The sequence below is a fragment of the Leptinotarsa decemlineata genome, unplaced genomic scaffold (genome assembly GCF_025532065.1).
Source record: "Leptinotarsa decemlineata unplaced genomic scaffold, Ldec_3_MD MMD2_P_RNA_scaffold_2, whole genome shotgun sequence".
NCBI lineage: Eukaryota > Metazoa > Arthropoda > Insecta > Coleoptera > Chrysomelidae > Leptinotarsa > Leptinotarsa decemlineata.
The window spans coordinates 22,328,477-22,347,347 of NW_027412529.1; the positions used below are offsets into that span (position 1 = coordinate 22,328,477).

At 32.3% G+C, this 18,871-nt stretch overlaps 1 protein-coding gene across 1 annotated transcript in view; it reads right to left on the minus strand.

Moving 5' to 3' along the window:
- Positions 1-5,631: 5,631 nt before the first annotated feature.
- Positions 5,632-18,871, minus strand: part of kug (FAT atypical cadherin kugelei) — a 93,359-nt gene continuing 80,119 nt past the window's right edge. The window contains exons 21-23 of the mRNA XM_023162607.2: positions 18,208-18,483; positions 14,698-14,889; positions 5,632-9,244 (exon numbers count right to left, since the gene is read on the minus strand). Of these exons, the coding sequence (XP_023018375.2) occupies positions 9,102-9,244; positions 14,698-14,889; positions 18,208-18,483 (611 nt within the window). The 3' untranslated portion in view covers positions 5,632-9,101. The remainder of the gene's footprint in view (positions 9,245-14,697; positions 14,890-18,207; positions 18,484-18,871) is intronic.

Consider the following 18,871-nt stretch of genomic DNA (forward strand, 5'->3'; position numbering starts at 1 on the left):
AAGCAATTTTCAATAAATTTGGTTAAAGAAAGAATAGCATCAGAAGTTGAAACACCTTTTCTGAATCCAAACTGTTGAGGTATTATTGTATTAAACATATTAAGATAACTAAGTTACTATAGATTGCTATTTCAAAGATCTTTGAAAACGAAGGTAGTATTGATATTTGTCTGAAATTTATTGGTTGAGATGGATCTCCTTTCTTATAAATAGGGATGATTTTAGCTTTTTTTAGTTTAGTAGGAAAGTGACCTTGTGATATACAGCAGTTTATTATATCAGCCAGGGGATCAATAATCCATAATAACATTTTTTTATAATAAAAATATTTATACCATCAAGATCTTCAGTTTTTTTTATTTTTAAGACCGTTTATTATTACTCTCACATCATCTGGAGTGACTGGTTTAATGAATAGAGACTGTGCAGAATTAAGTTTCATATTAGAGAGTAAAGTTTCAGAGTCAATAGGGGATTTAGGTATTTTCTGAATCATTCTGTCAGCATTTTCTACAAAAAAAGAGTTTAACCTGTCTACAGATATGTCATTGGGATAAACCTTTTTTTGGGTTCTGCCAGCTTCACGATTTATAACTTGCCATACAGCTTTGTTATAATTATTTGATTCATCCAAGAATTTTTGATTATGAGCTTGTTTAGCTGATATTAATAGAAGATTGTACACTCTTTTGTACTCATTGTAAGCTTGTTTATTATTATCAGATGGATATTTTTCACAGTAAGAGTGCAGAAAGAGCAATCTGTTTTTTGCAGCAGTCACTTCAGCTGTAACCCATTTTTTAGGAATATTTTTACGTTTTTTATTTGGACCAATGAAGCAAATATTATAGTAATATAAAAATGTTTCATAAAACGCATTATATTTATCCTCGCTCGAGACTGCATTATAGGAGTCCCGCCACTTTTCAGCTTTCAGGTAATTTATTAGCATTTCAACGTTGCCTTTGCTATAGTTTTTACTTTTAATATATTGTGTTAGGGATTTATCATAATCACACACATAATTCATTTGCTGACCGTAGTGATCCGACAAGCCAATATCGATTATATTGACGTCAGAATAATTGAAGTTAGCAAAGATATTGTCAAGACATTTACCTCTATTATTTTGAAATCTAGTATTCAGAAACACAACTTGATTTAGACCATATGTTGAGAATAACTGTTTTACTTTGCTGCTATTGTTATCATTTACATCCAAGAAGTTCACATTAAAATCTCCCGCAAGAAGTATTCGGTTTTTAAGATTTGACTTATAAGATTCAGCAATGTCAAGAGCATTTACCATAATTCGTAGAAATTCATCAACATTTTGGCAGAATGTTGATCTATAAATTGCAATTACTATTAATTCTAATTGTTTTATATAACAAGCTGCTAGTTCACTTACTCTTTCTTTTGACAGCTCAACACAATCAAATGTTTCATGAACAAATATGCATGCACCCCCATTTTTGAAAGAAGATCTGCAGAAACAACTTACCATTTCAAAACCAGTTATATTATAATAAGATTTCTCATAATTATTTAACCAATGCTCAGTGATACAAACTATTTTCAAATTGTCATTTTGACTAACAAACCTATCAATTTCTAGTATTTTATTTCTAATACATTGTGTATTGAGATGGAAAATTGAGATACATTTGTGTGATTGTACTTTTGGACTTAATTGATCTATAATTCTGTTATCATCGCTAATTAAGTAATTTGATTCTTCATCTGCTCGGTGTGAAAATTTGATATCATGATAGATGGTTTATCATCTGCCTTAGGAGCATTTATCTTTTTTCTATGAATATCGAAGTCAAAGCGTCTAAATCTCACACCTCTTGGCCAAAAGTTAGGATCATAAAAATGTTCTTTAAATTTGAAGTCACCTGCCACCATGAATTCCTTGTATTTGTTTTTCGAGTCTAATCTATTTACTATAAATTCTTCACCATTTTCACCAGTTTTATGTTGGAGATATTGTTTTATATCACAGTCATCTACATCAGGTTCAACTCGATACAAATACATCCACACTTTTAGTGTAGCTCCTCTAAATTTGCTAATTCCTTCCTCAGCCAGTCCTTCCTGATTTCGTCGTTTCTTTGTTCTTTTTCTGTGTGATTGCCAGTCATCATTCTTAATGTCACTATTTTCATAAGCTAAAGCACTATTTCCATCCAGGTTGAATAATTCATTGCACACTTCAATTTGTTTTGCTTCAAGGTTAGACATGTTATGATTCGTGGATCCCCCTGTATGATTCGTTTTGTTAATCTTCTCTTTATCAGCTCCGTTTTTTATGTTTATATTTACCTGGTTTTTGTTGGAATGTGATTTGATGTCGGGTATTTTTATTTCAGGAGATGTTTTTCCAGCAACTAGTTTTTTTTTGTAAGTTGCCCTTATTTTGAAGATTTGAATTTTCTGCATTTTGCGAAAAGTAGTGGTGAACAAGTTTTCAGATAGTCTCTTCTACTACATTAGGGCTCTCCTGTCTGTGTGAGTGACAGGGTGTTCCGAATTTTTCTGTATTTAGCTGTTCCAGTGTATGAATTTTTTCTTCTAGTATTATCGTTTTTTCTTTCATCAAGGTATTTATCTCTTTTAGTTCGCTATTCAGGTCTGTCAGTAACTTATTTTCTAGTTTTAATGACTTTATTAGGAGATCTTGTGTTAATACGTCCTCCATCTCTTCAGAGCTATCACTTACTTTCCCATTAGAGATGAATTGTCTGTCACAGCAATTTTTCCTTCCAGCGCAACTATTATGAAATACTGCATCACAATTTACACCTTTTTTCACTTTTTTATTACAATATAAACAGAGCTCATTTGAACGTGAGTCCGTCTCGCCCGCCATCTTTGCTATGTAGAATATTGTTAGTAAAGACACGTCCGAAAAAACCATTGCATAGCGAAACACGTGTTGCGTTTTTGTAAAATTGTTTAGTGAAAATCTCACAATAAAATGTTTTTTAAATACGTTGGCTATGAATGGTCTCAAGAATCAAAAAAACAGAGGTAGATATACAGTTTATTTGACTATATCATATACATATATATGCATATTCATAGCAAGTCATTTGGTCTCAAAAGATATCGAGTAAACTATTTAGTAATACACTAGTACATTTTCAAAAGTAATTGCAAAATATCGCATCACATAAACATAGAAAAATATAAGTAACAGTTAAACAATTAGTACATAAACGGTAAGTATGTTCTCAGAGGCTAAAGGTCACACCTTGAATATCTTCCAAGTACCTACTCATTGATTGAGTAAAAACTGTTTTTTAGCAAATACGATCTGATGATTCGTTTAAACTTATTCACATTCATCGTTTTGATTTGATGAGGCAGTGCATTGTTGAGACTAAAATCTAAAGAATTTTTTTGTGAAATAGGAAGCTTATGTCTAGGAAGTCTGATCTTGTCAGAGTTTCTAGTGTTATGATAGCGAGTGAATTGTAAATGTATAGGGACGAAAGTATCATGATTCTGAGTTTGATGAATATAGGTCTACACGTATTTCTATACCCTAGATTACCTAATATTCTTATTGCCTTTTTTTGTTGAATGAAAATTACATTAGCAGCCGAGGATTTTCCCCACAGTAAAATGGCGTAACCCATATAGACTTAAACAGTGAGAAATAAACTGTTGTCAAAGTTTCGTAGTTTGAAATATGCCTGAGCTGCCGCAGAAGAAATAATATGCTCGACAGTTTGTTTTAATTGATCAATATGAGCATTCCAATTCAGTTTAGAGTCTAAAGTTACACCAAGTAGCTTCACATTCTGGTCTAGTTGTTCACACTGACGGGTCGTTACCAGCAGCCTCTGAGACTTGTTCACATTAAGTTTCAGATTGTGGGCTCTAAACCATGTTCCAACTTTTTCTTCAATTTCTTTAGATCTATCTAATAAGACGTGGTTATCTGGACTTGAACATATAAATGACGTATCATCGGCAAAAAGAACACATTTGAAGGGAATTAAGAAGTTACTTAGCTCATTAACATAAATAATAAATAAAAGTGACCCCAGGACTGATCCTTGGGGTACACCATGATTCATTTCCTTAAAATCCGATGTACTATTATTGAAACGAACTGCCTGAAATCGATTTTTCAGGTAGGATTCAAAAAGTGAAAATGCAACTCCTCTCATTCCATAAAAATATAATTTTTCCAGTAGAATTTCATGATCGACACAGTCGAAGGCTTTCGAGAGGTCCCACAACGTGATAGCTGTATGATTCCGTTGTTCAAGGCTCTCGACTATGCCACTGATTATATCCATTACCGCTGCTGTGGTTGAGCCACCAGCTCGGTAATTGTTTATACATAGTTACTTTCCAAAATGCATATATTCAAAAAAGTTTTTCCACTTATCAAGCATTTTCAGTATTCTGACACCCCGACCACTTGTACTCATTTTTATCAGAAATGTACATACACGAACAGATATTAAATATGAATTCAAATACTAACAACTGCCTTCCGTAGACAATCTGCAGTGTTGCCAAATTGATGGACGCAGCATTATTATTGAATTAAAATTTAAATATTCAAAACGAATATTTATGAGCGCCTCTGGCGGTATTCCTTCCAACTGAAAATATTCATTTTCTTTGAAACTTCCTTGAATTCTGCGTCCGAATGTAATATCAATATGCAGCAATGTTTTCTGATTGGCTGTTGGAAAATGGTCCGAACGAAAGGGGTGGTTCCGATAACCAATCCTCCAACAGAAAAATGCGTTAAGGCGAGTTCATATTAGAACGATTGCGATAATATTTTTGCGGTTCAGCAAATTTGCCCCAATTGTCAAAATACCCTGTTCATGTTGAAGCGGGCAATATCTAGGGATTTTATTGTTGAATTTTAAATTTCATTACATGAACCAGAATGATGAAATACGACTCATACAACTAACGACTTTTAAGACCAGACCCCATCATATCAGAAAATAGGACTAACAATTTTCTCAAGTTTTGTTTAATAGGAGCGTGTCTTGAAACCACTTATCTTAACGTTACTGCTAACTTAAGTGTAGGAGCGTCGCGCAGTTTTTGATGAGTCATATCATTCTTAACTTGGATGAAATGAAATTTGTTACCTTTCACTTAGTCTTTTATATTTGTTGTCAGTAATTAAAAAGACATTTTGAATTATATATGGAACTGTAATAATTTTTTTAAACATAATAGCACAAAAATGAAAAGGGAACTCGGGTAAATTTATCGAGATTGGCTCGCGAGCCGCAGGTTGACCTTCTCTGGTATATGTCTAAATTTATATTTATTCAAGGGAAGTTACTCCTAGCAAAACTAATGTTACCTACTGTTAATTATGATCAGTTTATTCAATAGTATCACCTTCTCTAGTAATTTATTAAATGATAGCAAGAGCTATGCATAAGTATGTAAGAAGTTTCAAATTCTTTTAAGCTATTGATCAAAAGTTTTACTGAATCTTCTTTAGATTATTCTTGGAATAATTTATTGAAGTCCGCCAATTTTTAACAAATGTTTATTCATATTGTATTTGAATTCCCATTGAGTTTGGAAATCAATAGTTACCTAAAGATAGTCAGCAGTAAAAATACTCAGATATTTAGGTTGTAATAGTTTATTATGAAATATACAAATCATACTATTTTTCAAAATGGCAAAAACATGGGTGAAATATGTACAAGCAGTACTGGAAATTAAAAAACCATGGGATCTATGAATTGAAAAGGATTAGTTACATCATTTGGTATAGATAAATGTTCTCAAAAGTGAACCAAAAACATGTTTTTGTTTTCATGGAAGTCACAGAAAAATAAAAAATAGAAAATATGTTGCCCGATTGTATAACATAAAAATATTACATAAGTAAACTTATTCAAAAAAGCTGCTCAAAACAGTCTCAACTTTTTATGAATATTTTCTATGTGTAAAATAATTAAAGAACTATGTAGTCCTCTCATGAAAAATTATTTTTTTTAAATGAAAGATCTAGAAGTAATATATTATATAATACTTGCTGCCCTCGTAAAAAAACTAATCTTTTTTGTCTTTCTTTAATTGCATCGACTTGTATGATCCTTAGATTTGTGTTCTACGTAGGTTATATTAACAACTTCCCTAGTTACCTAGGAAGCATCACGGCTATTCACCATGTTCTGCTAGGGCACAAACGAACCAACTACTCAAAAGACCCAAAACATTCGACCTACTTAAAATTCTATTGATTTCAAATTCAAAAATAAAATATAATATTTGAATATTTGAACATGTTACTATGTATAACTAATAAAAATGTATCAATGTTGTTTTTGTCATTTTGTGAAATCTCTCACAGAATATGTAATTTATGGGAAAGAAAATTTTTGCTTTCTACTACTCCATCTTGATACAAAACAATGTGGGAATCTTCCAAATGAAAGGAAAAAAATAATCAATTTGAGAATAGGTAACTATATGAATGAATGAATCGTGTGTATTTTCTTATAATATTATCCAGATTGGTACTGAAGAGCCCTAAGGCAAGTGTCTTACTGCGAAACATCGATGTCTACCAGTGAGGATGACAGTGTTCCATATAAGTGAAATTTGTTACCATTCATTTAAAGTAGAACTCCTGTGAATGATATTTGATTTTATTCCATAACGAATGTTTGGAATACAAACTGAGTAAAGAAAACTATCTTCTGTATAATTCAGTGTTCATATAAAATTATTTGTTTCGAAAGATTTTTTTTCTTTCATGTAATTCAATGTTTATATGAAAGTAGCTCTTTCAGGAGTGTTTTCTTCCAGTTTGTGTCTGAAAGTTGCTTCTTTGCATGATCTACACATCCATGTATAGAGTTACTTAGTTTCAAATTGATTACTTTCTTCCTTTTTTTGGAAGATTCCCACATGTTTTTGTATCAAGATGGAGTAGTAGAAAGCCAAAAACTTTCCCAAAATTTATTCACTCCTAAAAATATAACCCCTTCAATTCATGTAATTTATTTTTTTCATGTTTCCAGTAAGAGCATTTTCGGACTTTTTCAATATGTATCATTCCAAAGAATTTCCTTTTCTTGGTATTTCGATCTGATGATTTGTAGTTATTTTATGCTTTTTTAATGTCGTTCCATATGTGTGCAACGACCTTAAAAAAACATCATTTATACAATACACAACCACAGCAAGATATACAATCAAATTAGAAGGGATATTTTCCCTTTAGTCAATATCATTGACACATAGAACACATATGATCAAATAAAATGCTCGCCATCCATTAGAATAACAATAGAGAAGAACTCTCCTTCTCATTTTGACCAAGCAACCATAAATTCAACTTTGTGCAAAACTTCTCTAAGAAAATATCTCAGCTATGAGAAAAGTAAAAGGCAAAATAATCTCTTATTTTTTACCTTAGAGGTGAGGAAAGTAAGCAAAATAAATAATATTTCTGAGATTCAAGTTGAATAATTTTAGTGGTAGATTTGATGAGATTTGGTGACCTGTTGAAATAAATAAATATGCAAACCAAAATCTCATTCAGAACATGATTTGCTATAACGAACCAGCACAGCTGGTTCATATTGACATATTGATGTCTTCAAACCTACATAATATAATCATGATATTAGACTAACATGATCTTCAAACATGACTCAACCTCTGACGGAAACAACAAACTCTTACGAAGGTTCGAAATAGATGAACACTTCAATCTAGCAGACCACTATTATAATCTGCATGCAATCATTGTTCACTGTGGTTCTAGCGTTGAATCTGGTCATTATTACGCCTTGATCAAAGGTGAAACGGACTGGTTTAAGTTTGACGATAGTCGTGTCACTAAGTATTCTGGCGATGTATTGAATTTATTGAAGCCTCTGGAGACATTTTGTTTTGAGCGCCAATTAATTTTTGTTGTTCTATAATTTCATGACTTGTATTCAAGAGATGTTGAAATAGAAACAGAAATATGATCATATCGTATTCAATGAATATCTACCACTTCAACCTTTCTAAAAGTTATAATAATATTCACAAATTGAGATACAATAGAAAGGGATATATTTTTAGGAGAATTAATTTTGGGGTAAGAAAGGTTTTGGCTTTCTTCTTCTCCATGTTCATACACGTTATTGTACAAGATAAAAGTTATTGAAAATAGTTTTGTAACTCTTACAAAATTTGAATACAAAGAGATAAGTGTTGATTACTGTTGAACAAAAAAATATTCCTGTTTTGACAACATATCATTTTGATGGAAATATATTCCCTTACCTTATTTGATACTTTGGAAAAGTTAATTTCTTCAAAGATCTTAAATAAATAGTAGACAATATTTTGTCTATCGTGGAATGATGAAGTTCTTTTTCTCAATAATTTCATATTATCTATGTTGGAGTTTTTAAAGAAAAATACTGCAAAAACAAGAGAGCTATGAAAAACACTCAACTATATCTCTTTTATAATACTGATGCAAGGTTCCTCAATGAGGACCTTTTCAAGACTAGTACTTATAATTAAATATGGTTTTTCATTCAAGTTTTCGAGAGAACTTATGTGACATTTTTTAAGCAAAAACAAAAAACTATTTGAGTGTTCAGCTGCCTCTATCACAATAATTATTTTTTGTCAATGATGGATTTTTACGTTTAACCAAGACTGCATGTACATTAAAAATAATATCATCTAACCTAATATTCTTAACATATAACATATTAGAAAAATATTCAATTCCTTTGCTTTTGTTTGTTAAATGAGCATTATTGTTTAGGGAGCAGTACTTGTATCATTTGAAAAAATAAACAGCTAGTCATTAATACAATCTCAAATGAGACACCTATCACAATTCTGAAGATGAATTAAAAACTGACACAATACTAATTGAATACTCCCCCTGAACATCTAGTGAATGATATGCCAATTCTAGATAGAATATTTTCAGTCAACACTTGGGGAAACAATTTTCGTAGCCTAGTCCTAGACTACGAAATCATAGCCCAAGGACAAAATCTTATGTGATTTATATCACGGGATTCTGAAACTTTCCATTCAGCAAGTTAATGTGTTAAAAGAAATGTGTATCATACAGACGTCTGCTGGACTACATTTGCATAACTATTCAACGGTTTATGCTCAGTTTCACACTCTGAATCCTCAATTTCGCAAAGATTAGTGGAAAGGTCACTATTACTCACATAACCACCAAGCAAAGAATGTCTTTCTTCTGAAACAAAAACAAAACAAATTACAATATAATTCACAACATTCCACGATTGAGAAAATGAAATAATAGAACCAAACAATTCTTATACAACATAAAAGCTAATTTCATATGAATTTAAGACAATATATTTGTTTTCACATGATTATTTCGAAAAAACTCGAACTATTATTCCCCTATCATACAAAAAAAATGCTGGAGAAAATAACTACTCCGCAGACTGATGCCTGGTGATTTTGAATTACATAGATACTTGTGCAAGTTTCCTTATAATAATATTTTCCCAAGAAACATACAATGTTTATAGCAGGGAAAAAGAATGATAATTCAAAAACTAACTATAACATAACTAAGTACGAACAGAGCACAAAAAAAAAAGATAAATCAGAATTGAAACTTGGAGAAAATATAAATTTACATATACACATATACATGCATATACACATATACATGCATATACACATATACATTGCATATACACATATACAGGCTATTTCAAATTTGATCCTCACCACTGAGATCTCGGAAAATATGGGAGATACGAAGATTGTTAAATTGAGGCAAAATTGCGCATTTACCTAACTAACAATATGCCGTTGAGAAAGTTCTGAAATTCCGAGTATATTCGGAGATATCCAGGAAAAACAAAAATTTCGGAAAATGGTTTTTATTTTTTTCTGGCTTCATTTTTCGAGGAATTCGATAATAAATTGCACTTCCACATTGCCACTTTTTTCCTGCTACATAATGGTGTGTTCAGATTTGCTATCCGACGTTTCGTCTTCCGGCCACCATCATCAACTATATTTTTTATAATGGGCGCTACATTGGATTCTATCGAAACAAATCAATTCTTATCATAATAGACTTTGACTTTTGATGTTTCTAAATTTGACTTTCAATTTGTTATCAATAACATTTTATTATCGTACAAATCATTGAATTTTTGGCGAAAAATGGCTTTCACCAATGAAGAAAAAAGAGATATGATACAAATTTATTACACATACGATAAAAACAGTGTTAGGACATCGAAAATGTATTTTAACTTGTATCCCGAAAGACGACAACCACATCGAACTATGTTCAAGTTATTGGATCAAAATCTCATCGAGTTTGGTTCATTTGAAAAGCCGAGGAAAAAATACGGAGACAGAATGGACTAGGAAACTAAAGAAAATTTGATAAATGAGGTATGTATGAGGTAAGTCAGACATTGTGCCCTTTTCAATAAAAATTCATAATTTGCAGATAAACATGAACCTGAGGGAATCTACACGTCAAATTCCCTCCTAAATGAATATTTGTCATAAAAGTGCTTGGATACATCTCAAAAAAACCGCTTTAAAATGTTACAAAATACACATATCTTAAAAATTGCATTCAGGTGATCCCGAAAGACGATTAGACTTTTGTAAATGGCTAACAAGAAGACCCAATTTTCCTGTTTTCCTGGAAAATGTAATTTGGACAGATGAAAGTACTTTTACGAATTGTGGGATATTCAACCGAAATAACGAACACGTTTGGAGCATAAACAACCCCAGGCAGTTCCGAGAAATTCCACCTCAAGTGTGATTTAGTATTAACGTGTGGGCCGGAATTTACAAATATAGAATTTTAGATCCTCATTTATTTGACGAAATTCTGAATGGAGAAACCTATCAGCAGTTATTAATGTCGATTTTCAAAAACTATTTGGATGATCTACCTTTGGCTAACTATAACATCTGGTTTCAACATGATGGTGCTCCACCGCACACTACCAGATGAGTATAAATTTGTATATCTCTTTTTTCTTCATTCGTGAAAGCCATTTTTCGCCAAAAATTCAATGACTTGTAACATGTAATTGAGTGTAACAAATTGAAAGTCAAATTTAGAAACATCAAAGTCAAAGCCTATTGTGATAAGAATTAATTTTTTTCAATATCTCCAATTTTTCAAAAAAGAATGATAACTTCGAAAAAGAATGATAACTACGAACGTTCTCACGCATGCACTAACGGATGCACACAACCAAGTTAGCAAATGACTAAGACCCCCTGATCAAGCTAACTTAGTTAGCAAAACGCACAGCGAGACTTTTGCTATGATGTAGGAAGAATGTTTTAATAGATCTACCCAAATTATTGAACAAACTACTTTTCAATGTAATAACCATTAAAGAAATTCAACAAAATAATAATGAAACAAATCATAATAACAACATTACCATTTTTAGTTCAATTCCTTCCATAATGAATTATCATCTTACGATACAAATGAGTTCAAACAATAACCTCATATTAAAATTGCCAAATGAAATATCAAAACAATTATTATATATTCAGGTTGTATCTTAAAAGATGCCATCAATTGCAGGTGGTGATTACTTGTCATGTTTTATGAAAAAAGTTCATATGCAAGTGTGTACTAACTTGCTACGTTTCCAAGTAACGAGGTGTCACAGTTTTACTAAAAATATTGTTCTTTTATGATTAACTCAAAAGTCTTTTCGCCGATTTTAATGAAACTTGGTGTGTTTATGAGCAGTAACAAGGGGCTTCTTTTGATGAAATAAGATTACAGATAATTCCACAGATTGATATTTATGGTAAAATTCATTGTACGCCACTGTTTTTCTCCAAGTTTGATAATTTTATCAGATTGAATAAATTATTTAAAAAAAAACGTGTTTGAAGACAAGCTTTAATACAAATGCATTAAAAATGAAAAACTGATTCATTTTATAGTTTGATCTAGGTTATTCTGTGAGTAAGAGGCTTGCCGCAGAACATGTCATCGACCAAGACCACAAGATGGAACTTTGAGGAATTAAAAATGTAATCGAAAGATAAAATTTCAAAAATGGAAGAAATTGAAGGTGAAAATGACTGACTGAATAAAAAACGGACATAAATCAATTACCAAAAAAAAAAAAAATTCACATTGTTCAAACAAATTCTCAGCTGTATATGTATGTACTGAAATTCTGAAATAATGAAATTATTATTTTTTTTACCGAAGGGTAAGATGGTCGGGCCCTATCCCCGAAGCTCAGACACATTCAGGAAGGCGCGCCAGCATTATTAACCAATGACTACTTCCCACACCTCGGGGTAAGAGATCATTGGGTCCGAGAAATCATGTGCCCTGAGCAGACACAATGACCTGAAATGACAGCCTGCTCCATTTTTTCGGTCAAGATTTCTGCCTTCATGCGGCAAGACAGCATGATCTCAAGATTTGAAAGTGGAGAGGGCATCATTACACCAAGGACTCCAATAACCAGAACAACCATCTTGACAGAGAGGTCTGGATAGAGCCTGTGGAGTTCAAAGAAAAAATCTCGATATTTCAACCATTTATCTTCTTTTTTCGGAAGATATTCGTCATGCCAAGAGCTGAAAACCCCACGACAAATATCATCTTGCTCTGATGGTCGATAAGAACTACATGAGCCTGAGGGTGAGAAACGATTAGTGCGCTCACCAAGCCATCCGAGTGTGAAACGCCAACTGGTGAACGAACGGCAGAATGTCTCGATACAAGTATTGAAATGACCTTCAGGGGACTGCCCTGAGACTGAGACTTGCAGTTATTCCTCTAACCACTGGGTCTCCTTGAGGACTGAACGCTTCAATGCATAAATCTGTTGACTGTGGCGTTCAAGTGTATAGTAGTGGCCGGTAAGCGTTCGAAGATATGAGATACAAATTACTAGCACGCTAGATCGCATGGCCATATGTCTATGATGTTACTAGTGGTTGGGGGAGGTCTAGAATCGGGTTTAGTTTCCAAGGTCATGTGACGTGCGACCCAACAAAGTGGTCGAATCGTTGCGGGTTTCAAAGTCACATCATAGGCGGACGGCTAAAATGGAGTTTTATGGTAATGACGTAACTCAAGGTCATGTGACGTCACACGCAACGCAAGGCCAAGTTATAGACGGAGAGTGGAAAAAGCGTTTTAAAGTCGATGTCAGTGTGGTGGCCCTCGGGGGGATATTGGAAAGGAGAGTTTCAGAAACGTCATTTGCACTCTACTCACATATAAAATATCTCAATGAGAACTAAAAAAATCTTACACAGTGTCATACAAAATTAATATAAAGATATTAGTCAATGAAACAAACATAGTTAATTAATAATTTTTTTGTTTTTCTTTCAAAAAAAGGTTGGTATAACATGAAGTGAATTCGATAACTAACTATCTAAACAAATTAAACAAACTCAAATGACCTCTTTTATTGATTTCATCTAATGCAAAATATGAAAAAATCATTCTCAAATATAATATACCAATAAAAGGTCTGTAAACGATACTGAAAAATCAGAGACCATCGTAACATCTACAGTTGGAAAGTTATGAGAAACGTCTTTTTGAAAACCTTTTTCCATTTTATGAATATTAAACGCATTATTTGGCATCAAAAGTAAGTAACAAAATATGGTAAACTCTTTTATACTTCAACTTGAACGTACAAAGTAAAAAATGAAACACTTAAGCACCCAAAAAAATTCAAATGAATGCTAGGAATTTTAATTATGTTTTTTATAGAAAGGGATGTTAATTTATGTTGTATTTTGAGCATTCATTGTTGAAATCGTTATTTGTCTTTTTACATAGTTGAAACAAGATTAATTTTTTTTATGAACATCCTTACTAGGACATACTCTACTCAATATATATGTGAAGTTTGGTTGACAGTGAAACATTAACGTGGAGGTTTCATGCTGCTTAAAATTTACAGGCATCTATTTAACTTGTCTGTAGAAATAAAATTTCATTGAATTTTGTAGAAATATTTTGATAAAAACTTCAATTATATGTACCAATTGTAGCGTTAATGACTCAAAAGTGAATAAAATTAACTAGCAATTTTTAAAAGATAAATTAAATTCTATCACTATTTCCCAAAATAATTGAAAAGCCGATGAATCAAAAGATTGTTGCATTATGGTCATTATGGATTTCATCTTGCTTCTGAAAGTGGGAACAAATTTTAGTCAAAATAAATTTTCTGAAAAGATACCGGATATTACAAGAAATTGTTCATTACTCAACATCGTATAGTGAATTGACACTGAAAAATAGTATCAAGAACAAATTTATCTATTTTTTCTCCACTACAAACATAAAGGTATCCACGTTTTTTGAGATTTAAATTTTCTAAAATTAAATTTCTAGTTCATTTCGAAACCAATTCCAGCAATGAAAGTTGTTGAAATTAACGTATTCTTAGTAGGGTAGGTAGGTAGTTGGATCCAAAGTGAGTCAGTCAATTCGATCCTCTACTACAATGTGCAAGGGTGGATGGCACCTATTCAAATTCTACTTAATAAATCCAGCTTCTCAACAGAACGGATTACCCAATTTTTCAGGTCAGGTCTTAGTAGGGAGAAAATGATCTTAAAACCGAATCAAGTTATAACGAAATTCTGTTAAAAATGTATCATTTTCGTTGAACTCACCTAAAGTTGTGATTACAGATGTCATATCATCTTCACAATTTTTGATTCTGTTCCGATTACTTGGAAATCCATAAGGTTCAACATCATCTGATTCTGCACCAGGACTTTGTAAGCTATCACCCTCTACTTCGTTTGTGATATTGTATCCATGAAGCGGAAGATACGAATTTGGGTGACGTATATAAATCTCAGCTGGAAGAGAATAAAAATGTATTAGGTCATTAGATTACTTCATTGATGTGAATCAATCGATTATTTATTTTGAAATGCATTATTACCAAATGAAATATTTCAATTCATACACTAACAAATACAATAATAATAATACCATTTATTAACTTCTCTTGTTGAAAATTATAAAATTCATTTCAGAAAATAGTACACAGTAACAAGGAAGACGTCCATAGGGTGTAAAATACAATAATCATAATACAATACAAATTAAAAAACATTTACAGTCAACCATACACATGGACTGTAAAACATAATAAATATATTACAATACAAATCTACAACATTTATAGTCTAACATACATATGAAAGGGTAGATTGTTTAATAATAGCTGTTCAGCTAGAGTGAAGAACTATTGATTTGAAAAGAATTCATTGATGGCATAGCAGTTTATTTGATGAGATAGGCTTTCAATTGTGCTTTGAAAATCGATATATTAGGCGATTCTCTTATTGTCCTGTCCAACTTATTGAAAAATTTTGGGCCAAGGTATAGATGACTTTTTTGAAAAAGTGCGGTTCGATGTGCTCAAGTTGAGTAGCCATGATTTTGTTGATTCGCTTCAAATGAAGATCTATTTTTGAATACATAAATACATGATTCATATACATACAAACTACTTTCGCACAGGCACCGCTCTTAGAATGTCTTAAGGATTTTTCTGTAGTGCTTGTGTATTATCTTAAAAAAAGTAGTGAAATTGTGTGTTCAGATTGAGCTAACTTAGAGTAGAATAAAAATAAACTACTCTTTTTTTTTTGACACTGTTTATTGTTGTGATGTCAAAAATGTTACACAGTTCGATACAGAATAGAAAGACCTATCAAAGTCTCAATATTAACTGTATTATTTAAGGAGGCTCGTTTTAACTAGAATGCACTATGTACGTGTGTGCGCGAGCGTATGTGCGTGTGTGCGCGAGCGTATGTGCGTGTGTGCGCGAGCGTATGTGCGTGTGTGCGCGAGCGTACGTGCGTGTGTGAATGAGTACGTGTTTTTATAATATAAATTTGTGATATCCATAGTAACTTTTTCGAAAGAATAATATCTCTCACAATATATGTCTTTCACAATATAAACTTTATTAACAATATGCCAGTCCCACCGATGATGCTACTAGGTAATTCAACGCGTATTGGAAATAATTTGTGAAAATTCATAATTACTATCATGAATAGTGTTATTGGTTTTCACCAATTGAAAAGGTCAGTATATTCAAAAAATCTACAACTGAAATTTCAAATGAATCATTTCCTCTACATTAGCTTTGTCACATTACTAGCTCTGCTGTACTAATTCTGGTTTTTTGTTTACTTTATCAATCTTATGTTTAATTCATGCTCAAGAAAAATTCAACTGATGCTCATACGGTATTCATTTTGCAGAAAAAGGGAATAATACTTTTTGCTGGTGTCAGATATAGAAAATCTTGTGGGAATCTATTCATACAAGATAAAATTATGTAAGTGAGTTTGTTGGGAAAGGAAGGTTTCAGATTTCTATTTTCTCATCTTTATACGTATGTTTGTCTTCTTGAAATTTATAACAAGGTTCTTCTATTTCAGAAACACTCTTATATATACACATATAATACTCGAAGATTTACTTTAATGAGAACACAACCAATTTTGTTTTTTTGATTTTACATCATAAAATGCCCTGTCTGCCCACATTAAAAAGAATATGTTGTTTTTTTAAATATCAGTTTTACTGTCACACTTTTTCGTGATACAGGAACATCCTCGCCAGACTCCACATTTGAACATTGAAGAGGTGGTGATGTTTTTCATAAGTTCCAGTGTACATAAATGGTTTTATATTATTGGGTATTTAAGGTATCCTGTTCGCTGACCTGCTACAAACAATAACATTTATAATGTAGTGAATAAACTAATTACAGTAGAATTCATATATAACGACTCCGCTTATAACGACTATCCGTTTACAGCAACGATAATGTTTACTCAAGTTTAGTTTTATATTTAGTAATTGAGAAAATATACCATTTAGTGCGACTATGGTTTAAGCGACCAACCGCTTATAGCGAGCGTTTTTCATGATACTACATCCGGTTAAAACGTCGCGCAATGTTTTGTTTACACAATCTGCACACCAATACCTCGGCGCACTCCTTCTTCTTAGATACGTCTAATGATAGATACTACTAACAGATATTAATAGATTGATTTTATGCCAGAGGTTCCAGTATGAAGTCTTTGTCACTTGTAAGTCCATAACGTTCGACAAAATGAATTCTGTGAATCAAAAGTGTTTTGCAATTGAAGAAAAAAGTGCAATATCACAACGATTAGAAGCTGGTGAATCAAATGCAGCCCTCGCAAAGGAGTTTGGCGTATCCCATTCTACAATATTCACAATTAAAAAGAATGAAGATAAGATGGAGTCGCTGTTCAATGCCAACGTTTTGAAATGCAATCGTGTAAGGACTTCTACTCATGAGCAGTTGGATAAGGCATTGTTACAGTGATTCAAGCTTCAGCGTGACCGGAGAATACCCCTTAATGGACCTCTGCTTCAAGAGCACATTCCCATATTATAGACTTGAAAAGCATAACGCTGGTGTTTTTGCCTCCAAACAGGACATCAGTGTTGCAACCCATGGACCAAAGGATCATTCGAACTTTGAAATCACATTTTCTTAAAAACGCTAACGACGCGAATAGCAAAGATAATGACGGTGATGATGCCGCACCAGAGGAGATTTATCCAACCTTGATGTGTCTGAAGGCTGCGGAAACGCTCAATGTGTTTGCTCAGACTAACAGCGAATTCATAATGCTGTACGAAATTCTTACTACCGATCAAAAGTTTGTCAAAAACAAACTCAAATAACAGACTTTTACGTTAATAACACAGTTTTTTCGTGCAATGCGTGTGTATTTTATCTCTTTGTATAACAGTACATATGTTTGTACAGTAGGATATTTAAGAACTATAAAAATAAAGCATATGTGATTCCTATAAAATGTTTTATTCACCTATCGATCAGCAATTCGAACAGCTAAATGAAATACTAATGAACTAATGATGATTCACTACATGAAATTCATTTAGGTGGCATTCGATTTTTTCCAAAATATTCTCCTTAGCCCCCCATCTTTTCAACATATTGATTACATCAGTCAAAACATAAAAGGTGAAGCAACTATTGGATTTTCTTCAAGAAAAAAACAACTCTTAAAAACCAGCTTATGAGGAACAATGTATGTCGTTAAAGAATGTTTTAATGGGGGGTAAATGTTAAATTCATCATTTACCTGGGGTGAAACCATAATCATCATTTCCTGTGTTTAGGGCATTGATTGGTTCATCAGGACTCATATCGCGTTCAGTTTCAATATCTTCAGTAAGTGTCCCAATGTGTCGCTGTGGGTCAATAGGGGCAATCACTGATGAATACATATGGCATCGAGACTCATTGCTTTCATTGCTGTGGAAGCTGGAAGAATCAGGGACTTCACTTCCTGGAACTTCCGTTATATTGGGGAGTGTCTGACTATGACGTACCCAATCGGAACAGTCCCAATGATAACCTGAAATTAGCCAATATTCAATTTTATGTATATTATATGCTCTTACCAAAAATGAACTAGGTAAATCAGTCGGTAAATTCCCGTCGAATCATTACCTACTGGGATAAAATTTACTTCGATATTAAAAAAATATTTTCTTCAAAAAAATTATTTGCTGACAATTGCTAAAAAAACCCATTTATTAATTAAAATCAAAATTCAATATTTTTGACCTATTTCAATAATCAAAACTACACTTGTACCATTTTTGATTGAAAAATTATAACAAAATTATTTGTCTAGTGTTTTCACCGAGTTAATCAAAAATATCTTATAAATCACCTCTACCTGATTGAAAATTGATTTTTTTTCATAAAAAATAATTTATTCATAATTAAGAATTCTAAAA